General features: G+C 52.7%; 1 protein-coding gene and 1 long non-coding RNA gene across 3 annotated transcripts in view; one reads left to right on the plus strand and one right to left on the minus strand.

Annotated features, from left to right (window-relative positions):
* Positions 1–931: 931 nt before the first annotated feature.
* LOC115911459 lies at positions 932–3601 on the minus strand. 2 transcript variants are annotated; one of them, XR_004061271.1, is made up of 3 exons: positions 3207–3601; positions 2598–2697; positions 932–2211 (listed from the first exon to the last, which is right to left on the minus strand). It is a non-coding gene; the product is annotated as an uncharacterized LOC115911459 (long non-coding RNA). The 2 variants fall into 2 exon arrangements; XR_004061270.1 differs by having other exon boundaries at positions 3204–3601.
* A 425-nt stretch (positions 3602–4026) lies between these two features.
* HIP1 (huntingtin interacting protein 1) overlaps positions 4027–25789 on the plus strand; it is a 43407-nt gene continuing 21644 nt past the window's right edge. The window contains 1 exon segment of the mRNA XM_030962411.1: positions 4027–4195. Within this exon segment, the coding sequence (XP_030818271.1) occupies positions 4079–4195 (117 nt within the window). The 5' untranslated portion in view covers positions 4027–4078.

Raw genomic sequence — 25789 nt, forward strand, 5'->3', positions numbered from 1 at the left:
GGAGTCTCCAGCTCTGGCTGGGGAGGGAATTGTAAAAACAGACTCTAGCTCCCAGCCCCCGCAATAAGAGCATCCCTGAGCCCTGGACAGGGCCCATTGCCCCTGCAGTCCCTTCTGGCCCCTCTCCTGCCACTTGTCCTTCCCCTTTGGGTTAAGGATGTCCTGACAGAACGGGAGCAGACCCTCTTTAGGGTCCTGTGGACAGGAGCCTCTGGGCATAGAGCAGGAAAAGGAAACTGCCCTACGGAGCCCTGCAACAGGGGAAGGATGAGCTCCAGTCCCACCCGCTTGGCCTGAGCAGCACTTGATGGGTGCCACATACTGCTCAGCAAGAAAAAAGAGAGGGCACACATTGTCCTCTCCATGTCCAGACAATGTCTGTCCCCATACAGGCCAGACACTCCTATGAAGGGCTCTGCCATCACCCTTCAGTCCAGCCTCTTGGACAGGAGGAGGACAGAGCATTCAGACCAGGTGAACCCCAGACATGGCTTCCAAAAAGGACCTGCTGCGGAGGAAGAGCCCAACCTGCTCTACCTCCACACCCTGCTCAGTTTCAGCCCTTCCCCATTATTTCCCCATGGAACCTGAGACAGAGGAACAGATGCTCCACAAGAACAGTTCTGTGCCTTCCCCTCTCAACTATCTGAAAACAAGGCATCCTCTCCCACTGGAAAGGAGCCTCTCAAATCCCTGCAAAGCCCCACAGCACATTCTAGCAGAGATGCTGCATGAATGGGCCAGCCCAGGGTGGTCTGACAAGCCGCTCATGGGCTGGATCCCAGTTCCATCCTGTTACAGCCCATTCCTGGGGGAGGCAGGAGCAGCCAGTAGAAACAGCCTGTTCTGTCCCATATCCAAGCATCATCCTCTGCTGTTGGGTCGGTGGGAGAAATGAAGCACTCGATACGAATGATCAGCAAGTCTCATTTATTGATTATCGATACATGTTTTTATACTAGTGTTAATGAAACTCATGCATAGTGCAAAAGTAAGCTCATGATTGGTTACATGGTTAAAGGTCAAACACGCCTAGGTCTGCATTATTGCGGTTTATTCGGCTGGGACTTTTTCACATTCCTGCTCCTGTCTTGTATGCCATTATTGTCTAAACAGCTGCACCCCTAGGACACTCTATCTCTGCTTTAGACGGAGGCTGAGAGCTAAGTTTGTTATCCTTCACACCCTTGGTCAGCCAGCTGTATCAGGGAGTGACCCTTGTCAGCTAACCACTGCTCCACACTCTGCTCCTGCCCAGGTCCCAGAGAGAGCACTGAGCCCTGGCTAGGGAAGAAGAGGATGTGGCTCTGCTCTTCAGGAGGAGGGTGTAGCTGCACCAGGCCTCAGCCTAGTGGTCCCTTGCCATGGGCTCCAGGAGCAGGATGTTCTGAGCGAGGTGGAGGGTGGGAGAGGTCACAAGGATACTGCTGTCCTTTGTCCAGTGCTCTCCTTTGCTCCTCCTTTCCTCCATCTCTACTCAGGAAAGATGTAATTTCTTCAATTATTAATCATCTTGCTGCAACAGTGGATGAATCAAACCCATTAAACCTCCTCTGGGAGCAGCCCCAAGGTAGGAGGCAGGTTTCCAGAAAGTACATTAAGGATAATGCAGACAGGCAGTTGAGACAAGCCACAGTGGGAGGAATGGCCTTGCTGCTCTATGCAGGCCATTTCCCATCAGCTGGGATTTGATATCCAATGCACAGGGACTGGGAAGGCCTGTGATGCAAACAGCCTGTCACACACCCTGCTGGGCAGCTCCAGGAAGGTCCTGGTGTGACAATCATTTCAGCTGAAAAGCCACAATAGAGAGATATGCTGGGAGAATTGCTTATACAAGAGCTCCTGACAGCCCACATGCTAAAAAGCTATTTCCAGATTGCCCCATCATCCCAGCAGTGCTTTGCACAGTTCCTCCCCACCCGGAGCAAAGTCATTGATTTGTTACGATCTGCTTTTAAGGATGCAGGAACCCAGCTGGCACAACCCCAGCACAGCCCATTTGCTGTACCTGGGGATTCAGTTTTCAGTCCCTTCACAAAAAAAAAAAAAAAGTAATTTCTCCCAGTATTGCAGAAATGTTCCAAGTGAGAAATTCGCCTCTGGAATAGGATGGTAGTCCTGGTCAAAATTACAGGAGTCATCAACTCACCAGGTTGAGAGAATCCCAGAATGGTTTGGGTTGGAAGAAACTTAAAGCTCATCCTGTCACTGAAACAACAGGAAAAACACAACCTTTGCAACAAATTTTAATGTTAGAGAACTCAAGCATTATTTTATTCTGGCCAGGATGATGTTCTGGCCAGAATGTGCCACAGAACTAATTTCATCCACACATTGGGTCGTGCAAAGAAAATAATTCCATCACACATCTCTTTTCTAGATTTTTCACATACTTATACAATCAAAACTCAGAGAGATTAATTGGTTCAATGTTTATTGGTCCCAAGTTACACAGTTCTTGGAATTTGGTTTCCTATTGGTTGTTGATCCCTTCACCTGAGCTGCTAATCAGGTCCTCTTTCTTCTCTTATGACCTTTTTCCAGACCAAATGTCTCCAACACACCAGGAAGGATGTTCATTAATAGTCACTTACCTCTCGTGCATCCTCTGGTCCCTCCCAGTCCCTTGAGATGTTAAGCTCATCAGGTCTTGCCCAGGGAACAGTCTCTTGAAAAGAAACTTCCATTTCCTTCCTGGGCAAAGATGAACAAAACCCCTGATTAAAGTTAGTTTAAAAATGTAGAAGTTGTATAGTTTCCAACAATCCTGTTCCACCCCCTGCCATGGGCACACCTTCTACTTGACCAGCTTGCTCCAAGCTCCGTGCAATGTGGCCTGAATAACTTCAGGGATGGGGCAGCCACAGCTTCTCTGGGCAACCTGTGCCAGGGCTTCAACCACCCTTACAGCCAAGAACTGCTTCCCGATATCCAATCTAATTCTACAAAAATCTCTGATCAGAGTGACAGGACCAGAGACACAGGCTTAGATCAGGTTACAATAAAACACAGTCCAGCTGTTCAGGGGAAGCAAAATCCTGCTCTCACCTTTGCTCTCTTCTTTTTCAGACACCTGCAACCTCATTTTGCCCCTCTGCCAATGCTACATCCTTCCTGCTGGGCTCTGCCAGCGGTACCTGGAGCACCCCCTCCAGAGCTCCCACCCACAGCCCGGATCCCACAAAGGCAAAGCCTCACACAACCCTTCCGCAGGCTGCCGACAGACGGTGGAGCCGCCTCCGCACCGCCGGCCCCAGGCGGGCTGGAGAGCCACGAACACCCCGTGTGCCACTGCCACGGGGGCTCAGCTCCGAGAGGGGCCGGGCTGGACCTGAGACGGGCAGCAGGGAGGGGACAGCGGTGCCGGGTCACCCCCGTGGTCCCACTCTGGCCTCGGCTGAGGGGCCGCAGCCTCGCAGGCCGCACGGACAACCTGTAAGGACCCGCGCGGCCTGCGGACCCGAATGGCTCAGCCGCGGCTCAGAGCCGTTGGACAGCGGCCCCCCGGGCCCGGCGGAGCCCGCGGCGGTGCCCCGTACACGGCCGAGCCCTTCCCGGCGAGGCCCGAGCGCGGCCCGACCCCCGCGAGGACCCGGCATCAGCGGCATCGCCACCGCCGCAAGGGGGCGCTCCGTCCCGCCCCGGTGAGGGGCGGGGCGGGACACCGACGTGTGAGCGGCAGGGTCGTGAGCCAATTATAGCAGGGGACGGCGCGAAGGCGCGGCCGCAGAGTTTGGGTGGGCGGTGCTAAGGGCGCGGTCCCTTAAGGCGGAGCAATGGGCAGGGGACTCTTGGGGGACGGGAGCGAGCGTTGACTGGCGTCCAGGTGAACCAATGAGCTTGGCGGTTGGCACGCAGGGGCTGGGCCTCCCGGCCGCTCCTCCCCAGGGGCGACGCCGGGTACCAATGAGAGCGAGAAGTCGGACCGGTGGGCGGAGCTGCGGGTGGAAGGGTGGTGCTCGCGGGGCGCGCCCCAGCGTGAGTGGCAGGTGGGCGGGCCAATGGCGCGGGGCCGGCGCGGCGGTGGCGCTGCGCGGGACGGCGGGGCCGGGGCGGTGGCGGGCCCGGGGCGGCCATGGACCGCGTGAGCAGCACTATGAAGCAGGTGTCCAACCCGCTGCCCAAGGTGCTGAGCCGGCGGGCGGGCGGCGGCGGCCTGGAGGCGGAGCGGGAGAGCTTCGAGCGCGCCCAGGTGCGGGCGGGACAGGGCGGGGCGGGGGATGCGAACGGCGAGGAACGGAAGGTGCCAGCTGAGGGGGCCGGGCCAGGCTGGGGCGCGGTGCGATGGGAACGGCTCGCCGGGTACCGGGAGTGGGTACGGCGGGGCGCGGCTGCGCCGGGCGGGCGGGGTTAGCCAGAGTGGGCGAGGTTATTTGGGTGGGCGCGGTCAGCCAGGTGAGCAGGCGCGGGGACAGCTCCAGTTGCCCAGCAGGTCGGTGTTGGCACAAGGGGCGGAGCTTGGGTGGGTGGGCGCGGCCGGGCTGGGCGAGCTGGGCCGGCGCCAGTGGGCAGGGCTGGCCAGGTAGGTGGAGATTGACGGGGCGGGGCGGGCCTGGCCCCACCCTTCCGGGGGGGGCAGTGGGTCGCAATGGGGGGACAGGGATGGGCGCCCTCCGGGCTTCGTGGCTGGGGCTGAATCCTGGCCTTAGAGGAACACCCGGGGTGCCCCAGCCCAGCAGTGTCTGCTCAGCCTGGCCTCCCCGCCAGCGGGGCTAGGGAGCATTCACCTGCTGGCCTGAGCTGCTGGGTTTCCAAGCCCAGCCACTGGCGGGCATCACGCCCAGGACAGTGTCACCCTGTCCTTGGAACCATCCTCAGCACACATAGCCTGTGTCTTCACTGGCTGGAGGGGACAATGGAGTGGCTCTTTGGCCAGTCGCCCCACTGGGTTCTGCTCTGGTGTCACTCAGGGACCCCAGGTGTGGACAGGGTCTGTCCCTGCAGGTGGCTCCTGGGAAGAGGCACTGATATGTTGAAAGAATTTGCTCCTCAGCAGCATCCAGAGTATCTGGATGGGGCCCTTCACTCAGGTTTTAGGTGATGGATTGGTGTCCTGCACAGAGGAAAGGCGGAAGCCAAGCTGGAGGGGCGGCAGGAGTGCTTTGGTGGAAAAAGCTGGTGATTTGGGGAAAGGATGTGCTTGGAGCAGCTGGGGATATGCCTGGACAAGGCATGGGGGAAGTGAAGAGGGATGGCAGCAGAAGGAGATGGGGACAGCTTGCCTGTGCTCCATGTCCAGGGATGGAAAGTACCAGTGAAGCAGAGCTGTCCAGACCTACTGCAGGAGAGGAAGGGAAACTGAGGCAGAAGCAAGGGTAGAAGTGGGACCAGTGGGAGCAGACTTGGATGAGCCCAGAGTGGGAACAGCACGTGAGAGATGGCTTAGGGATGGAATAAACACCAAGGATCATGTCTGGGGAGGTTTTGCAGGAAGAAAACCCACCAGGCTTTGAAGTTGGATGCAGGATCATGTGCAGGGCTCTGCTCACCTTCCTGCTCAGGTTACCTCAGACATCAATTATTTACTCATACTGCTAAAGGTAGGAATGGAACTGGTTTGCTCCTGGAACCTTCTGGCTCCTTGTGTCAGCAACAGCCCTGTGGGCCTGGAGCTCTTTCAGGCTCCCCCTGAACTGATGGTTTCCCGGGAAGGGCCGAGTGGAGGGGGCGGTGGGGCAGTGCCACTCCCCACATTGCTCAGAGCTGGATTTCATCTTCCTCATCTGATTTCCAGGCTAATGACACAGCATGGCTTTTCCTTCTTCTGTGCTTCAGCTCCATGCAATTCCCTTTCTAACTCATTTTCTTCCCCCCCCCTTTTTTTTTTTTTCCATAATTCTCTCTCTGCAGTTTAGGGAACTTGCCAGGCACCCCTTAGGTCTTGGTCATACAGTTTTTGTCCAACTTCTTCTTTCTGAGGTTTTTTTTAGAGAAACTTTGTGGGTTTGGGGTTTTTTCTTTTTGAAAGTGACTTCTTTTAAGAAAACTTTCATCTGTTAAATGGCTTTAAAATGAAAAATTTTCCTGTGTTTTCAGCATGTACAGACTCCTTTCCTCCCCTCCAATCCTGGCTGTCTCAGGGCAGCAGCACATGCATTGCAAAGCCTATTTTGGGCTAAAAGAGCCCAAACAGGTGAAAAGTGTATCCAAATGGGTCTTTGAGGAGCCTGAGAAACACATGCTTGGGTTGGCAGCACTCAATTTCTGTGGTGTGAGCTCAGTCTGGAAGAACAAGAGCACCCTACAAAGCTGTGGTGGTGGTAGGGCACCCTAGTAGTGGAGAGGTCTGGTGGTGGGATGTCCCTGTGGTGGTAGGATGTTTCCGTGGTGGTGGTAAACAGGTGCTGGAGTGGTTCCATGGTGATGGGATATTTCGGTGGTGGAAAGCTTCCATGATGGTCATTACATTGCACAACGACACTGCCCTGACAACCTCCATCTGTTGGCTTGCAGACAAACTGGAATAAATTTCCTGGTGGCCTCTCTTCTGTTCCTACAGTTGCTCAAGTATCTTGATTTTCCTGGGAACGCAAATGTGGAAAACCTGAGTACATGTCCAGATGTGGTGTTCCTTTCATGCTGTCCTTGCTGCCTGCTGGGCAAGAGGAGCTCAGGGAGAACAAGACACAGCCAAGGACTCCTCTCTTCCTTTTCTGTTAATGCTGATAGTTTTCTTAGGAAGTTGAGCAACGGGAACACCAAATCCTGCGGTTCTGCTGCCATCAGGATGAGCTGGGTGCAGCCCTGCCATGGGAGTATGAGTGTTGCAATGACTGTTCCCCCTTTGCTGGTGTTTCACGTGGTGATTCACCATTCATCACCTCAACCTTGGCACAAATCTTTGGGCACAGCAAATGTCACTAACAGAGGAGAAAAAACACACAAAGTAAAAATTCTGCCATATTTTAAGATAAATGTTTGTGTTTCATATGGTGTCTGATGTTTGCATCCCCTCCAAGTTTTCCTGGTTGGATTAAGGGGTATGTCCTGGAGCTGGAGCTCTGCAGGGAAGGTCTTCTTTGTTTAGGGTAGTGCTTGGGATCTTCCCTCCTTCTTCCTCTTTCCACGCTGTAATTGTCCGCAGCAGACATCCTTGTGTCATGATGGAGCCAAGGAGTGAAATTCCTTCTGTGCTTGGCTAGTTGGCAAAGAATGGATGTTCAACAATCAGATGAGCCGAAGTGTTGAGGGAGAAATGAGAGTTGGAAGGACGCAGGACTTCAGCGGGGCAGGGATGATGCTCCAGGGGTGATGTCCCAGGCTCTCCTGCTCCTTCATTCATGTTTTGGACTGCCATGGGATATTTCCCTTCATTCCCAGCAGGGACATGGCCAGCAGGGCATCAGTGCAGGTGCAACTGCAGACTCCCAGAGGTGGTACATGACATTCCCAAGCAAAGCAGCAGCTGACTCCTGGAAGGCTGGAGGTGTGGAAAGATCCTTACACAGCTCAGCTCTTCTTGCACCAAGAGTGATGGGTTTCTTTTCGTAAACCCATCACTCGATGGGGCAAAAATGCTCTGACATCAAAATTGAGAGAAGTGCCCTTGAAGTTGCAGCAGGACATGCCCTGATCTTTTGTCCTTGTCCCTGCCCTGTGGGTTTTGGGTGGAAGGGAGGCAGCATATTGTGGTGGTGTGTTGTCATCTCCTGGGCTGCAAAGTCACCAAATAATTCTCTTGTGTCCCCCATCCTGAGCACTGCTCCAGTGCCTAGCTGTGCTCCATCAGGAGCCATCATGTCCCACACCACTGCAGGCTACCTTGTCCTGAGTCCGTGCTGTGCCCCAGGGATGAGGACATGAGGTGGAGACAGTGCCTGGGGCTGTGGAGGAGCTACAGAAATTCCATGTTTGTTTCCCAGAGCTCATGGCTGCTGGAGCTTTTTACCAGCCAGTGAGGCTGCATGCCAAGCATGGTCCCTGCTATAGGGACAATTCCAAGGGTAGTCCATCCTGACAAGGGTGAGGATTGGGAGGAGACACTTCTCTAAAATTCCTGCAGAAAATGTAAACATCTTAAATTTTAGGTTCTTTGGCTGCAGTTTTTTTCTGGGAAATTCAGGGAGTAGCAAAGGGGAACAGGGACCACTTGGACTGCCACAGCTGCTACCTCTGGCACATTTACACACTGGGTCCTTAGGACTGTGTGCAACAATAAAAGCGATTTATGACTCAGGAATTACCCTGCAAAGACGTATTTGCGGCAGAAGGTGATTGCTGGCAATGTCTCATCTCCTGCCATCGGAGTCCCCAGGGTGGTGCTGGGGATACCAGACCCTCCTGCTAAGGATTTCCCAGTGGGAAAGTGTGGCATTTCCTGTCAGGGAGATGCAGAACTCTGAATGCAGCTGATGCCACATCTCCTCAGGAAGGTTTTAATGTCCTTAGTATGAGCCATGCCTCAGGGACTGCAAAGCTGTTTTGCTTCCTACCTTGCTGCTGGAGGAGCCTTCTCTAAAACCAGATGCAGAGAGATGGTGTGAAAGAAAAAGTATTAGGTGCAAATAAAATGGATTTTTTTTTCTCCCTCAGTGTCAGTTAATAAATCCTTTTGATATGTGAACCCAACTTTTTCACAGCCAAATGCAGGTTAAAAGCAGCTTTGTGCCCATCCTGTCCCTACCATGGGCTGTGCCACCTCTGGGCCTCCATCACAGTCCCATTAATGCAATTCATCCTTTTCTCCCATCATTCTTATAAGTGGGAATATGGTCCTGTGTCTTCCAAACACAGCAACCCAGCTGATTTCAGATCAGACCCAGCTCAGTCCAACTCACAGTTGCAAAGGAAATACCATTTACTACTGAAAAAAAACCCCAATTTTTGTGGTTCAGATGCTGCAACCACCAGTAGCTTTGCCAAGAAATTCAGTTCTTACACAGGAAATGAGGCTCCTTTCACAGCACCAGAGTGGTGCTATATATATACAGCTTCTCTGAAAAGATATTTAAAGAAACATATTGACACTAGCAAGAACAGGAAAAATAGCTCCTGGCTTTCAGGAGTGAGGGCTGATGGCAGCTGAGCCCATCCTGGGGGAGTGGGTGGTACAGGGAATTCATTCATGGCCCTTTCATCTTCAGAAAAAGGAGCTCCTGGGGTTGGTGCTGTGCGAACCCCCATGCTTTTGGTCTCTTGGCTTTTACTAGGAACTAGAGGTGCTGGGGATTGAATGCAACTTCAGCAGTGAGGTAATGAGTCATCTCATCTCTTTTCAGAGAGTCCCTCTTAGAAACTTATTTCCATCCCCAGGGAAAGAAAATAGTTTGCCTTGTACCAGATATGGGGCTGCTTTTCTCATTAGTACATGCAGGGATGGAGGGGTTTAGGAGTTTTTTTTTTAGATATAGAAATATCTATTTTAGATGCAGAAATATCTGAATTTTTTAATGTGGGGATGGACTCCAGAAGCAGCTAAGCCTCAGGAGGATGAATAGATTTGGTGCTGAAAGTACTGCCACCGAGTCCAGGAGCTTCTGTAGCTGGGAAAACATGATGGTTTTGGACCACCAAGTGGCAAGGGGGAGCCTTGCCCTGAATTACACCAGAGGCTGAGTTGGAAGATGGGGATGCTAGGGGATGTTGCTGCCCCAAAAACCACTTTCCCTCTCATTCAGCATGTACTTCCCCACCAAGGATGTCCTGTGCTAGGGGTGCAGGGGGTTTCTTGCCCTCTGAAATGTATCCAGTTTAACTTCATCCATCTGCAGAGCTGAGGAGAAACAGCCAGGAAAGCAGAGTTTTCACTAAATTCCCTATCAGAGGACTCTGGACTGAGTGTGGTCCCCTCTGCTGCCTCTGTCCATGACCCAAGTCCAGCGAAAACAGTCGGGAAGGGCATGTGGGTGTGGGTATCTGTCATGAGGAGGGGGTGACTCATCCCAGCTTTGCTCTCCCAGAAGAAAAAACGTCTGAACAGGGGCTGGAGCTGCACGAGGGACAATTTTGGCTGAAAGATTGAGAATCCAAGGATGGGGAAAAGGTGCCCATTGCAGCCCATTGCATCATCCCATGTATGTGACATGCGGCCAGGATGAGCATCGCCTGCTCCAGCACGGTCTGGCACATGGCACTGCAGCACAAGCCCCGGCACCTGGGTTCTGTGCTCATCCTCATCCCATCACCCTCTGCTGGCTCTTTACCCTCTGAACCTGGGACAGAGGGTCAGCAGCTGGGAGTCATACAGCAGCATGAGGGCTTGAGGAAGGGCTGGATCCTGGCCCTCATCCCTGCCACCAGCTTGGCTGATTTATTTTGCAGTCACCAAATAAGAAAACTTTCTGGGGACAGCCTGTTCCCTGGGTGACAGCAGAAATAGGCAGCACAGCCAGTGTTTTAGCCCGGATGTGCAAGTCCAGCCCACAGCTGGACTAATTATACATGATGTGCTGTTCCAGGCTAATCACAGGGCAGACTAAATGATCTCAGTCCACAGTAGAAAGGTGAATTATTCTCTCAAAGGTGTACACAGACACTGAATAGTTTATTATGGACTCACCGAGAGGATTGGGTTGGAAGGCACCTTTAAAGTTCAGCTTGTTCCACTTCCTGCCATGGACAGGGACACCTTCCTAGACCAGATGCTCCAAGAGAGAGACCAGGTTGCTCCAAGTCCTGTCCAGCCTGGCTTTGGACAATTCCAGGAATTGAAGTTGAGCTGTTGGAGTGAGTCCAGAGGAAGCCACAAAGATGTGCTGGGGCCTGGAGCCCCTCTGCTCTGGAGACAGTGTGAGACAGATGAGAGTGTTCACCTGGAGAAAAGAAGGCTCTGGGGAGATGTTAGAGCCCCTCCAGTGCCTAAAGGGTCTCCAGGAGAGCTGGAGAGAGACTTTGGAGATGGGGCTGGAGTGACAGGACAAGGAGGAATGGCTTCAGAAAGACAGAGAGTGGATAGATATGGGATTCTGGGAAGAATTCCTGACTGTGAGGGTGGTGAGGCCTTGGCACAGGTTGCCCAGAGAAGCTGTGTCTGCCCCATCCCTGGAAGTGTCTAAGGCCAGGTTGGATGGCACTTGGAGCAGCCTGGTTTTCTTTCTAGCGGAAGGTGTCCCTGCCCATGGCTGGGGGTAGAACTGGGTGATCTTTAAGGTCCTTTCCAACTCAAACCACTCCAGTATTCTATGCTATGTGAGTTCAAGCTTTCCTTGTGCTCTTTAGGCCCAGTGGGCCATGACTGCTGAGGTCTCCCCACTGATGCCATCCCCTGTTTTCTGGCCTCTTAGGAGGAGAGGGGGCAATTCCTGGGTCTCCCTGAGGTTCTGGCACAAGCACCTTGTAACACAGTTTGCACTTATGAAACCCTGTGTTCTTGTTCACTTCCATGAGAACATGGAAAAAACTATTTTCCAACCAGCATCTACTAATTCAAATAAAGCACAATGCCACAGGCTCTCTCAAGAGTGCTGAGCTGCTCACATCTGTCTTTTATTCCAATAAAAGAGACAAATGGTAACAATAAGTAGCAAGTGTCCAGTCTGGCCCTGCTGAAAGAAGCCACTTCTCCCAAAGGATCCCTTTCTCTGATGGAAGTTTCCTCTTTCCTGCATGGCAAGCACTTAGCGCAACAGGACTAAACACCCACCGGGGAGGGGCACAGGCTGATAGCGTTGAACTGGGATTTAGTGTCATCACACATGTAGGAATGTGGTTTTTTGTTGATGGAGTGATAAAATTATTTTTTGTTTTTTAAAAAAGGAAAAAAGTTTAAAAGTTTTTCTTTTTAATTAGGTAAAAAGATACTTCATAAGGCTTTAGGGTCTTTACTTCAAACTTAAGGATAGTTAATTGGACAGAAACTGAGAAAGAAAGAAAAAGTCTCACTTAAGTAATTTATTAGAAAAAGAAGAGAACAAAAAGAAATAATTGTTTTTATGAGGTGTTTTATTAGGAGTAAGAGCTTTTTGTCTTAGTTTTTTTTTCTGTAAAGAGTTTTGTTATTTTGCTTTTTATTAAAACTTTTTTGTTTTCAACACTGTCACAGAAGCCATCCTGCTAATTTTATGCCATCTGAAGTAGCTGAGCTATCTTGAGTGTGATATAGATCTCCAAGAGCTTATAAGACCTGGCTTGAAGACACCCTTATATCACATACAAAGCTGGCTACCAGTCAGACTAGGTAAAAATAGTATCTAAAATTGTGGAAGTCTTGGAATAGAGTAGCTACAGCTCAGCAGAGTTTTATTAGTTTGCTCCACTGCCAAGCAACAAAGGATCTCCTTCACCTCAAGACTTGAGTATGGCACATTGGGGCAACCCAGGTCCCCTTGAACCTGAGTTCCATGGCCAAACCATCAAACCAGCCTGGCAACCTCCCTATGAACTGAGTACAGCTAGAGCAATTCTGGAGCTGCCTGATTCCTCAGTCCACAATGTTCCCAGCCCCTGGACTGGTACTTTCTGCATTGGTGGGAACAAAGGTACCTTTTTGTTGGAGCACCAAACTTTCACAACCAAGGGGCAGGAGGGGATCGATGAGTGAGTGCTGAGCATATGGAGGGCACAGGCTCCAGGACAAAGCTGATGGACATTCCCAGCCCAGCCCATGGTTGGGACTGACACCCTGTGTTGGCCTGAAGATGTTGTTGGAAGCCGTGGCCAGGGTCTGATTCTGCAGCAGATACAGAGCTGATCCCATCATCATCACACAGCAACAACCACAACCACAACCAACCCTTAGGGCATGCTCTCCATTGGTGTGAGGCTTGGCAAGCTGGAGCAGTGTCCACCAAAGAAGGGACTGAGATTCTGCAGTTTGAAAAGGCAGCTCCATGTGCTAAGAGACTGTTCTAAAACATTGGGGTTAGGCTGGAAGATCTTTAAAGATCATCTGGTCCCAATGCCCTGCTGTGGGCAGAGACATCTTTCTCCAGGATCAGGCACCCGGGCACAGGAGGGCTCTTTTTAACTGCTGAAAAGAGCAATTGGCATCTTCTGCACAAGCCAAATACGGCCCTTAGATCCCCAGCCTGATCCTGGTGGAGTCACAGTTCATCCACAACCTCTAAATGAACTAAATGCAACCTCTGCATCCCACTGAATAAAGCATGGATCAGCACTCTGGCATCTCCACGGGCTTGGCAGCAGGTCACACTGGTGCTGGCCCTCACCTTGCTGATCCGTGGGCATCACAGAATCCTTTGGATTGGGAAACACCTCCAAGGTCATCAAGTCCAGCCTATGACTGATTCCTACTTTGTCACCCAGCCCAGAGCTCTGCATGCCATATCCAGTCATTCCTTAGACACGTCCAGGGATGGGTGCTCCACCACCTCTCTGGGAAACTCTTTCCAATGCTGGACAATGCTTTCCGTGAAGAAATTCCTTCTGATGTCCAACCTGAACCTCCCCTGGTTCAGCTCGAGGTGATGCTCTCTTGTCCCATCTGTTGCCCCTCCCATCCTGAACCATGGTTACCAAGTGTGCCAGCTTTAGGTTGCTCCATATGGACTATCCAGTCCAGCTCTGCAACCCTTGGAACTGCTCAGGAGGAAGGTCCCACAGCACCAATTAGTGGTGTGAGGGCATCTTCTGAGGTCTTAAGGGAATGCTGAAGTAGTGGCAGAGGAAGACTTTGACTTTCTGGGTGTTGAAGAAGTCAGTGTAGGCTGGGAATGGCTGTGCCAGAAGAGGTGCTTCTTATGCACTCTGTCAGTGAAGCCACTGAGGAACTCATCTCTTCGGGTGGTGCTGTTCCCAGTCAGTGACCTGATGGTGTTTTTCCAGCCAGGAATGTTTTGTGCACTTCACTAATGGGAATGAAATGTTCCAACAGTCTGCAAGGTTTGGCTGCTTCTGCAGAGGTAAATACTTGTCTGGAGAGGGCAAAGGTGGGTATTCCTGAGTCTGCTGAATTTTTATGGTCACCTGGAACTCACATAGTCCATCCTGTCCTGCTGGGATTCATGGAGCAGGTGAGGCTGTTAACCCTTTCAGCAGCCTGGGGAAAGGGGAGCTGCGTTTTGGTGGAGCTCCTTCCACCTTGTGATCCCAGGGGACACTCCATGCTCTGTCCCTGATCACCATGGTACCTTTGATCCTTCCCAAGCACAAGGAACCCAGAATTGTGTTGGGGTGATGGATGGGGCCAGTCCTAAACCTTCTCCTCACACAGGAGGGGTGACAGGTGGTGGGGTGCCTTGGGACACGGCACAGACAACATTTTGGTCAGTGGGATCCAGCCTGGAATTTCTGCCATGCCCACAACTTTCCTTGGGGGCACCTCAAGAGGTGGGTTGAGCAAGACCCTCTCCTGGCTTTACCCATGTCCTCAACAGGAGGGCAAACTGCTCCCTTGTTTGTCGTCCTGGCTTTTACAGTCCCAGCTCTTTTTATAGCTCGAGAAGAAGTGCCTTGAATTTCTGAGTCGTCTTGGAGGCCAAGCACACAGGGAGGAGTCGCAGCTGGAAATAGGGCTGCTCTCTGCTCCTGCATTCCAGATTTTTTATTTTTTTAGCTGAAATGTCCAAATTTGAAGAGTCCCATTGCCACAGGCAGAGAACTGGGAACCATCCACATTTTTTCCATTCACACTGGATCCTCTTTCTCCCTTGCCTTATTTCCAGTGCCCTCACACCAGCCACTGAGCCCCCTCAGGATGATTTTCCCAGCAAATGGGGTCTGTCATCCCTGCCTGTGTTTTCTGTAACCCCCAGATTTTACCCTTCAACACAGCTGGTTTGGCAGGAGAGCTCCCTGAGGAATTAGTAGTGTCTGGGGGGTGGAGGAGCCATCAGGTACCAGCCAAAGCTTCTGAGTGGTGAGCAAAGAGCTCAGACTAAATATCCAGCAATTTCTGCCTATGGGGAGGGAAGCAAAGCTTTGGCAGCAGCACAGACACAAATAAACCAGAGAAAATGAAAGAGGATAAATTGTTGGACAAAACCTGTGGTTTCCAGCCCATTATTATCTGGGATTTTTGCTGTGGTGCTATGCTGGGGCAGGGGCATGTGGACAGAGCTGTCCTGGCACAGCATCCCCAGCATCCTGGGGTCAGCTCCTCTCTCCCATAGGAGCAGGGTATAATTAACTCTGTCATGTCTAGACTTTTCCATTAATCCCTTAATATCTGGATACCAATGTGGGGCACACCCTAGCTGCAGTCTCCCCTTTGAGAGTTCTTTTAGCACAGAACCACTTTGGTTCCCTGCTGCCCCTTGTCTATCAGCCTCCAGAGTGCCATGTGTGTGCACCAGCGTCTCTGTGAGCTGGGAATGGGGTATGCCAGGGAAAAATAGATCTGGGATCAAATCTGAAACCAATATTTTTTCTAATCAGCCATCACATGGAAAAGACAATTAGCCAGTGTCCCCATTAGATCTTTTATCGTTTTAACCCTTTCCCCTCCTATTCTGTGGCATTCACTAACTCTGGGAATAGTTGCAATCCAACTTCTCTTCCCATCAGCAGGAAAAAGAACATTTTCACATGGTGGGAATACTAAGAACTATGGATTCCTATCAGAGGGGTAAAGTCTGTCAGGCCCTTTCATTGGATAATAAGCAAATTTTGGGTACCCATTCCCAGCACCTCCAAGGGATTCTTTCTTTCCAGGTGCAGCAGGAAGTGCTGTGATTTTTGCTTGGGGAAATAGCAAGCATCTCATGAACAGGGTGTGTAGCCATGGTTGAAGTCTTCTGCTTCTTCTGCCCATGGGTATTTCCATCTTTCCCAGCCCTGGAGGGTAAGGATGGTGCTCAGCTCCTTCCACAGCAATCCCCAGCTGGTCCCCCAGCCTGGGTGTTTCAGGACCTGGATGTTTCTGGGTTGTTTCTGATAATATCATACAGCAGATTTCTTGCACGTTTTTCATTATTTATCCTGAAATGTGAAAAGAAAAAAGTCCTGATTCACTGAATGTCATTGGAGCACAAAGGATTTTCTCTGCAGAAGAAACTACTGCACTACCGGGTGCAGTTCCCACAGTCCTTGGGCTGGTGCCTGGCTTAGCCATCCATCACCTTCACTGAGGCCACTCTGATTCCTGTGGCTTTTGTGTCCCAGGAGCCTTGTCCCTGTGTCACTGCACCCAACCCTGTCACCTCCCAGCGCAATATCTGTCTAGCAGGAGGATGTGCCAGGGGCGGGTGGGGGAGTGGGGTGGGGGTATGAGGACCGAGGTGCCCCGGGCTGGGCTAGCCTGACCTTGCAGTGGCTGACAGCTGCTGAATTGCTGGAAAAGATGGAAATTGGGTCTGTTTAGTGTCTCTCAGAGCCAATTCCTCGTGTTTGGGTGTCCCATATGCCCCTCTGCCAGTGTCAGTGGTATTGTGTGTGCTCCTGTGATTTGCATTCGAGAGCAGAGATTTCCCTCCCACATTAAACCCCCTGTTTTCCTGGGATGACATGGAAATCCTGGGGCTGCCCTTCCCTCTGCCCTGATGAACTCTAGCAGGGGCATCCCTGAGGTGCAGAGCCCTTCAGGCACCCCTCTTCCCACCTTCGTCCTTGTGTGGAAGATCCTGCTCTTAAGGGCCAGAGGAGGCAGGGAACAGAGTGGCAGGCACAGCCATCCACGCCCAGCCCATTCCATTGTGGAATTACACATGGGGGGGGGATGCACCCCGTGCCATGGGGAACCAGTGGCTCCCAGCACAGGGCTATCCCCTGCTGCCAGAAGAGCTCCCGATGGAACTGCTTCTTGTCATCTCTGCTTATTCCAATTGCCTCCCATCCATTTTCCCAATGCTTCCAGTGGGCACAGGCATGTTTTCCACACCCAGAGCTGGGTTTCATGCTCTTAGCGCCCCTACAGCCTCTGTACTGGGGCTGGCTGGAGCAGAACAGTGCAACCCTTCTCCTTGGGCTGGGTGAGCCTAAGGGTATGCTGGCAGTGCTCCAGCCAGTGGTGTTTATTTCCACACAAGGAAAGTGAAATATTTATATGTCAGGAAGGGATTTTGCAGCCTTTTTTATGGAATCGTGCCTGCTATTCCCTCCTCAATCGTCTCACACAGGCAGCAATAACACATGAAACACAGTTTCCTTTATGTGTTGGGTTTTTTCCACCTTGGGCTGCACCCTGGTCGCAGCAGAGATCCCTGCTCCAGCCCTGCCAGCTCCCCAGGCCCTTCTGAACCTTCCAGCCAGGGGGCAGGCAGCTTGCCAGGTGCTCTCAGTTATGGGCCTCTTGCGGGGGCATCACCTGTGCAGGAGCAGCCACAGGCACTGGAGAGGTGTTGGATGTGGGAGCGGGGACTACTAAAAGAGTGCAAGGAATGCTTGCACTTGCATAGCAGTGAATCCTGGAGTGGTTTGGGTTGGAAAGGTATCTTAAAGACCATCTCACTCCACTCCTTGCCATGGGCAGGTGTAGCAAACCCCATGGAGCTTGGGAAAGCTCCATGGAGGATTGAGTCTTAACAGTAGGAACTGCTGAGTCATGATGAGACAGCAAAATAAGTTCCTGCCTCTGACCTCCCGCCCCTTAGCCTTATCTTTGTAACCTCATAGGCCACTATACATAACCCTTACTATTGGACAAGTTTAGATCCCCCTAAACCCTATAAAAAGGGGCTGTTTTAGCCCATTCAACAGAAGAAGAGCTGTCGCTGGACCCTTCACAGTCTTCCCCAATAAACCATCGCTGTGGAACCGCCAGGACCTCTCCTTCTCCTCTCTCGTGTCTGCTCCAGCCTCAGCCAAGGGCACTCTAGCAAGCAAAGAGCTGAGATCCTAAGAGAGCTGATAATCACTAAAGAGCTGACAATCACCAAGCTTGCTACAGGGTAGCCTGTGGTGATGGCCACGAGCTAACTGGGCTTTTGGGCACTCTGTCTCTCTGAGGGACTGGGCTCCTGGACCATCTTGCACCGTTCGATAATAAGGCCAAGACTGAGGCTTTATTATAGGCAAAGACACCTTCCACTAGACCAGGTTGCTCCAGGCTCTACCCAGCCTGGCCTTGGACACTGCCAGCAATGGGGCAGACACAGCTTCTCTGGGCAACGAGTGGCAGGGCCTCACCACGCTCACCGGGAAGAATTTCTTCCCAATATCCCACCTATCCCTGCCCTCTGGTAGTGGGAAGCCATTCCCCCTTGTCTTGTCCCTCCAGGCCTTTGTCCAAAGTCCTTCTCCAGCTCTCTTAGAGCCCCTTTAGGCAGAGGAAGGGGCTCTAAGGTCTCCCTAGAGCCTTCTCCCAGTGAACATCCCAAGATATTCCAGCCTGGCTCAAGAGCAGAGGGGCTCCAGCCCTCAAGGTTCACCCATGGGGTTTCATCCTGGCGCTGGTGCATATGAGGAGATGCCAGGCAAGGAATTTACTGTGTCATTTTTAGCTGTCATTTGGACACCTATTTCCTCCAACATTTCCCGCTTGGCCTGAACTGGGCACCCCAGTCCTGCTGGGTCTGCTGGGAGGGAGAGCAGCTCTTGGCCCCTCTGCAAACCCACAGCTGTCAAGAGCGCATGGCTCCACGGCCTTTTGGGAAGGAGCTGTTTGAGACATGGGGAGTTGGACGGGGTCTCGGTACTGGAGTGGGGGGAGAGAGCTGGGAAGTGGCCTCTGGTGCCAAAGCAAGCAGCCAAACCTGTGGGAGCACTAGGAGGAGGCAGCGTTGCTGTGAGCCATCATTGCTTGCTCTGCTCTGACCTCCCCCTGCAACCACAAAGCACATAAATAGGAACAAGCTCAGGGTTGGAAAGTGTCCCCAGGCTAGATGTATGTTGCATATTTCCTATAAATATCTCGACTGCTGCCTATTAGCCAGAGGCAGGCACAGCACCCACATCCCCCCCACAGCCCCTGCACTGCTGAGGGGGCTGCAGGCAGGGGCTGACCAGGGGCTGGCCTTGTAGGACATGGTTTGCTGCAGGGAAAACACGTGCTGTGGCATTTCCCAACCTATTGCATCCAGTGGTTTTACTTCAGGCGAGTTTGTTCCCCCTTTGCTACGCATCTGCAACAAAACTGCTCACATTTAGGACTTGTGAGAGACGCTGAGGTGTGTGTGCCTGTACTGGAGAATCCACACAGCCTCCTGCTCCCTTGTCAGGGTTCACGGGGATATAAAGCTCAGCAGAAGGTGGGGGAAGCTCCTGGGAAGTGGTTATGGGCTGGGCACTGAGCTGAGCACCACACTTGGCATTGCCAGGCTCTGCTGTCTCAATTCAAGGGGCAAGCAAAAGCAGATAATTAAAGTGATTCCTCTGATGGGGCAATGGAGGGATCACCTAAGGCAAATGTTTGGAGATTCACAAGGGCCTCACTATGCTTTGGGGGAGGGAAGGAAGGCACCTGAGGGCAGACGCTGAATGTGTTTTGGCACTGTGCTTCGTGTGAAGCCTCAGCTCCCCATTTATGAAGTCTCCAGGGCAGAACTTCGCAACTTTAAAAGGAAATGAGTGGGAGATGTGTTTTATGGCTTCAAACTGAAAGAGAGTAAGTTTGGATTGGGTATTAGAGAGGAATTCTTCCTTGTAAGGTGGTTGCCCAGAGAAGCTGTGGCTGCCCCATCCCTGGAAGTGTCCAAGACCAGGTTGGACACGGCTTGGAACAGCCTGGGATAGTGGAAAGTGTCCCTGCCCATGGCAGGGGTGGAATGAAATGGCCTTTGAGGTCCCTTCCAACCCAAATCCCTCTGGGATTCTGTGATTTATCAACCATCTTCTGAGTCACTGGTGACACTGATCCCAGTATGAAGGGCTGCAATTAGAGAAAGGAGGACAAAGTTGGGGGTTGTTGATGGGTGGGTTAGTGGACTCATGGCTGGGGGTAAACATCCCCATGGATGGGGAGAGCTGCTGGGGGCGTTGACCTCTGTAAACTTTGGGGCTTGCAGGGTGGTGGGTGATACTGGAGCTCCAGTCCACTGGAGCCCAGGGAGCCGTGAGGGTCAGATGTGGCAGGATGAGCCAGTTCCCACTGCAGTTGTCTTCTTTGCTGACCCTGTTTCCTTCTTTTGGGCATTGGCTCATCTCAGTGGTGTCAGCATGAGGCGAGAAGGAAGTGACACCACAGCAGAGCAATGTGTGTGTGCAAAGGAAGAGCCAGCCTGGGGTTCCTAGGAGGGTTCCCAGATAACCTGCATGTAGGGATGGGGCTGCAGGGGACCCAGGAGACATCTGCAATGATGAGCAAGTTGTCACATAGAGCTGAAGTGTGCAGGTTTACATCCCACTGCCATGATTCACCTGTGACAGCCCTTTACCTCCCTCATGGTCGAGCCTTTCTTCCCCATCTCTAACCTGACCCCACCCTTGTTCAGTTTAACATCACTGTCCTGTGCTGGGACCCCAGAGGTGCAGGCAGCTCCAGGGAGATCTCAGAAGATGCTTGGCTTTTTGGGCTGTCAGCACACATGGCTGGATCATGTCCCATTTGTCATCCACCAGAATCCCCCAGTCCTCTACAGGGTCATCTCCATCCATCCATCCATCCATCCATCCATCCATCCATCCATCCACCATCCATCCATCCATCCATCCATCCATCCATTAATGAAATCAATGATGGCAGAATACACCAAATCACTATGGAATCGGTGGATCCAGGATATGGAAGTCCTGCAAGTAGAGACGAGAGGACAATGTTGGGGGCCATTGATGGGAGTTAATGGCCCTATGGGTGGAGAGAGATGCTGAGGGTGTTTATCCTCACAGACTTCTGGGGTCCCTGCAGACCACCCTAGTCTGTGCTGGCACTAGAGATCGCCCTGGCCCAGGTCCATGATCTTGGCCTTGGCCTGACTGAACCTCATGACGCTCCCATGGACCTACTACTCCAGCCTGTCTTTCTCCCTCCGGAGGCCCTCCCTTCCCTCCAGCCCATTGATGGCACCATTCAGATCAGTCTCATCCTTTCTATGGGTTCCCAGCCATACACACCAGGTAGGAAACAGGAGTTTCATCTGCCTCTGGTTTGCAGCATTGTCAGGAGCTGGAAGCAGCAAGGGGGGAGGATGTTGATTATCCCATCCCACCTCTCTCTTTCCCTCTTGCATTTTTAATCCTGTTGGCATTGTATTGCTGCTCTCTGAGCTCCTGCTTACCTTGTAGCAGCCCCACTGAGCTGTGTTCCAGAGGGCTGTGTGTGATTGCTGTAACACCAACAAGGATGGCTTGAACAGGGAGCTAAAAATACCAAATGATCAATAATGGCACCATGAACCTGGCTTGCTTTGTTTGTTTGGTTGCTTGGTTAGGTCTTTTCTTTGTTTTTTGTTTGTTTGTTTGTTTGTTTGTTTGTGTTTTTTAAAAAAAATCTCTATATTGACAGCTCAACCAAGTGGCTTCCTGTAAAGGCAGGAGGGATAATGGAGCTTGGCTCCCTGCTGGGCTAGCAGCAGCTTCACACACACCTCTCTGTCCATGGCCCTGGGAGCCCTTCTGGATCTCCTGCCTGGGGTGGTGTGGGAGGACTGGTCTCCTCCCTGCTTTCCATGCTGGTCTAGTCGTGGTGAGCAGCTGGGGGAGCTTGGTGCTGAAATAACCCCTGGCACTCCATGCCAGCACGGCCTTGGGCACAGCCAACAGCCCTGGCCCTGTGCGTGCTTCAGCCTGATCTGCTTTTTCCTCTCACTTTCACATGTCCAGGAAACTGCAGCATTACATGGATTTGAAAATGGCATTGAGCTTTTTAAGCACTGCTCCCAAGCAGATATTTTTCCTAAATAAGGATTTGCAAAGGTATTTGGGCATTAGCTGGCCAGGGGGATTTCCAGAAGTGTTGGAGCAGCCAAATACCCTTTAAATCTGCCTCCATGTAGTGCAGGGTTGGGGCTGGAAGTAGCTGGTTCACCAGGACTGTGACCATTTGGGGACATTTTTCACATCAGCAGTGTCAGCATGAGGGTTTTCCAAAGGTTGTTCATTGATGGATCTCTTTGGAAAATCACAGTGGGCTGAGCCCTGAGGGATTTGGCTGTACTGCAGTATCTGAGTCGAGAGAAACTCATCACATCTCCAGCTCCTGCCAGTACTGCTCCATCCCTGTATCCTGACTAATCCATGATGTGGTGCTGGCAGTAGGGAGCATGCCTGGTGCAGGTTTTGGCTCTGTTTTGGAAAGACACAGAGCAGTGCAGGAAAGCCAATCCCTGTTACAGTGTTCTAACATCCCACTCAGAGGAAAAACTCAACTTGCTGTCACCACATGGGTGGCAATGGCTTTTTTCCCCACTAAGTCCCACTATCCCAAACACCCCCAGTGCCCAGCATTCACCCCCTGCTCCTAAAATGGAAGCTCCTTACACAGCCAGTGCTGGTCATCCAGCTCCAAGGACCAGACACCAAACCCAGCCTAACCCAGCCTCCACAGCATATTCCCCAAGGGAGTGTGCTCCAGGGCTGGAAAGCTGCTGGAAAAAACTGAAACCTGAAAAAAAACAGACAATAAATAGTTTTCCAAGTGCTTGGTGGTTTTCCCAGTGAACCTGCTAGTCTCCCTAGAGCTCTGAAAATGCCAGGATCCTGGAGCTCCCATATCACAACAATGCTTCAGCAGCATTGGGCAGTTGTAAGCCGTGGAGCAGGATTAGTTTATTGTGAGCTGGGGAGGTGGGTTTAAACTGCTGCTACACGGGAGGAGATGGGAAAAAATACCATTCTCTGAGGAAAATGAATTTAGGAGTCTGAATCCAAGGAGTTGGTTGAGCCCTGATTTGGTTCCTTCCCTTGGGGAAGACTTGGGAAATACAGAGAGATCAAGAAGGAGCAACAGATATTATTAGTCATCTAGGAGGGAGGCGGCTGCAGAGGAAGATGGTTTTTAGTGGAGTATTTTTAGACCTGGTAAAATGAACAGAAGGAGAGGAAAAAAGAGGGAAGGAGACCTTTGAGAGGCACGTAAATGCTCCCTGGAGCAGCTTGGCCCAGGCTTCCCACTCTCATCCTGAGCATCAGCTCAGGCAGAGATTTGCTCCAACAGAAATCAGAGATGTAAAAGCCAAAGCCTTAGGGAGCATTCCGAGGAGCCTTTCTAGGCTGCAATGACAAAAGGCCACACTTGCTGTGACATTTTACCCTAATTCCCATCATTTTAATGAGAGGTGATTGCTGAAATAGAGTTTAAAAAACTTCTTGCAGAGCCTCCAGCAGGTGGAGGGAGCACAAAGCCTGTGAGTGGGGGGTGGGCAGTCTGGCATGGTTGCAAGCAGGTTCCAGTAGCATTACAGCATGTCACCAGTAACTATGAAAAAATGGATGTATCCTACTTATTATTTCAGAGGCTATTTTTCATGCAGGTGGTATTGTAGAGAAAGTTCTTTGGTTTTGGCTGTGCTCTTTGCATACCTGTCTTAAGGTCTCTTCATGCAAATGAACCATTAATACTTAATGACCAAGTGGTAATTGCAGCACTGTGGCCTCTGGAAGCTGTGGCTTGGTTTCTTGGTGACTTTGGAGATGGTGTCCTGGAAATTCTGGACTACACCTCCAGCATATCCTGGGGCCGCAGGCAGCAGGGGTCGTGGCACTGAGTTCAGAGCGATGCTAAACCCAGCTAAGGGGAAATCAATTAGTTCCACGATCCCTTTAAGCTGGGGGGAACTCTATGCTGGGGGGTGGGCTGCATAGTGAGGATCCAAGCTCTCACTTTTCATGTTGAGAACACAGCTGGGAGTCACTCGCTGTGGGGCTTCACTGGGGCAAGGGCACAAAGCCTGGCCCCATGATGGCACCTGTGACAGGAGCAGGTACCCCTAATAGGGGCAGGTGCCTGCCCTGATTGCAGAGCATTGATCTGGGCTCGTTCCCAGGCTCAGAGCACCATCCAGACTCTGCCCCCAAAGGAACTTGGCTGCTGCTTGAAACCATCTGCTCTAGCAAAACACATTTAGTCCAGCAAAAACCTGTGAGCTGTGTGCTCGGAGACAAGCAGTGCTGCCGAGCAGTGCTCCATCCATCTGTCCATCCCAGGGATCTCACAGGGCTTTAACAACCACCTGATGAAAACATGACCTGGATTTGACCCTGATAGCTCCCCCAACACTGGGGTGAACTGGGTGGTTGTGGAGCTGGGTGTTGGGAGAGTGCAGGGGTGGCAGGGCTCTGTCTGCTTGGGGATGTGGGATCCTATTATCTCATTAAGAGAGGCCAAACCATCATCCCAGAGTAAGTGGCTGAGCCATGACTAGACTGCAGTAATCCCAAGGGATTACTGTGTTGGATTAGTGTGTTGGTTGGTTGGGCTGGCCCCACAGCAGCACTTTGTTTTTTCGGGCCCTGAAGCATCTCCTCCACCGGCAAGCCAAGGGCCCTGGCAGTGCTTTGGGGTTGCTTTTAGGAAATTCACTGAGTCACAGAAGAATGGTTTCTGTTTCTTTTGTGCCTTCCCATCAGAAAATATTCCTTGAGCACAAGGAGGAGCTGGGAAAAACCAAAATCCTCCTGCCTGGACGCTTTCCTGTCCCCCGGTGGGGTGGTCATGGTGGTCAACGAGCTGTTCCTGCCTGCCCGTGGGACTGACTCTGGCCAGGGGCTTGTTACTACGCCGGTTTAATTGCTCTTGTTGTTGGAAGCAAGATGCTAGCAGCCAAATAGGCTCTGGAACAAGTGAACTCTGCCGAGGTGGCAGACAGACCCACCGGTGTAGCTTCACCCCCAGGCACAGAGATGGGGCAGGGGATGGAGCAGGAGGGCTGACAGGGAATGGATGAGGGGGCAGACAAAGGGGTAGGGAGTCTGACAGGGAGTAAGAGAGGGGTCTGGCAGTGGAGTAGAGGGTCAGGCAGCGGGGCAGGGGATGGAGCAGGAGGCCAGGGATGGGGCAGCAGATCTGGCAGTGGCGCAGGACTTCGGGTGAGGGTCGTGCATCTATAGTAGGGCAGCAGGACTAGGGCGGCTGCACCGAGGGATGCGAAGCTCCCTACCCGCGAACCGTCTGGCCATCATCCTCTCCTACGCTCTGCCGCTGCCCAGGAGCGGGCGCGGCGGGGGTGGGCGGGCGCGGGGGGCGGCACGCTCGGGGGGCGTCCCGCAGAACCGCCCGCCCCCCGAGGGCTCCTTTGTTATTCCTGCCGAGCGCCGCGGCCGCGCCCCCCGCCTCGGTCGTGCCGCCCCTCGCGGGAGCGCGCCCTCGCCCCCGCCCCGCCCGCTTCGCTGCTGCCGCTGGCCGGGAGAACCTTCGAGCGCCGCCGCCCCGCGGGGCCGCCGCCATGGGCGCCGCCGCCGCGCCGCGCTGAGCCCGCACCGAGCCCCGAGCCCCCGCCATGGAGCTGGGCAAGGTGGTAAGTGCCGGACCGCGGCCACCCCCCGGGGACCCTCGCGCCCCTCCCGGGCTCATTCCTGGAATCAGGTTTCGCATCCAGGGAAACTCCTTCCCGGGGAAGTTCTTTACCCTCGGTACCGGCGGTTCCCGGAGGAACATCATGGGGAGCGGGGATGGTTCGTGTGCCAGCGGGACCCGCCGGCGGGTGTGGGGGGCTCGTCTCCGTGAGGATGCGGAGCTTGCCGTGCGGCTGCGGCCTGTGGGGGGTTCGATCCCACACGTCCGTGTGAGTCGTCTTCCCCCAGTCCCGGCTCGGCGGGGTTCAGGCCGTGCCACGAACACCCGCGTCCCCACGAGCGTTGGTGTCCCCACGCATCCGCGTCCCCACGAGCGTTGGTGTCCCCATGCATCCGTGTTCCCACCAGCACTCCCCGTGCATCCATGTTGCCATGGCCCCACGAGCACCTGTGTCCCCACATATGTGTATCTCCATGCACCTGTGTCCCTGTGCCCAGTGTCACAGCTCCTCTGGCCCATGAGGACTGCCTCTCGCCCAGGTAGAAGGAATGAAAACAAGTTTGGGGCGAGAAGTGGGTTTTTAGGGACTGTTCCTACAGGGAGCATGTTCACCCCTGTGCTGCT

The sequence above is a fragment of the Camarhynchus parvulus genome, chromosome 19 (assembly GCF_901933205.1).
Source record: "Camarhynchus parvulus chromosome 19, STF_HiC, whole genome shotgun sequence".
NCBI lineage: Eukaryota > Metazoa > Chordata > Aves > Passeriformes > Thraupidae > Camarhynchus > Camarhynchus parvulus.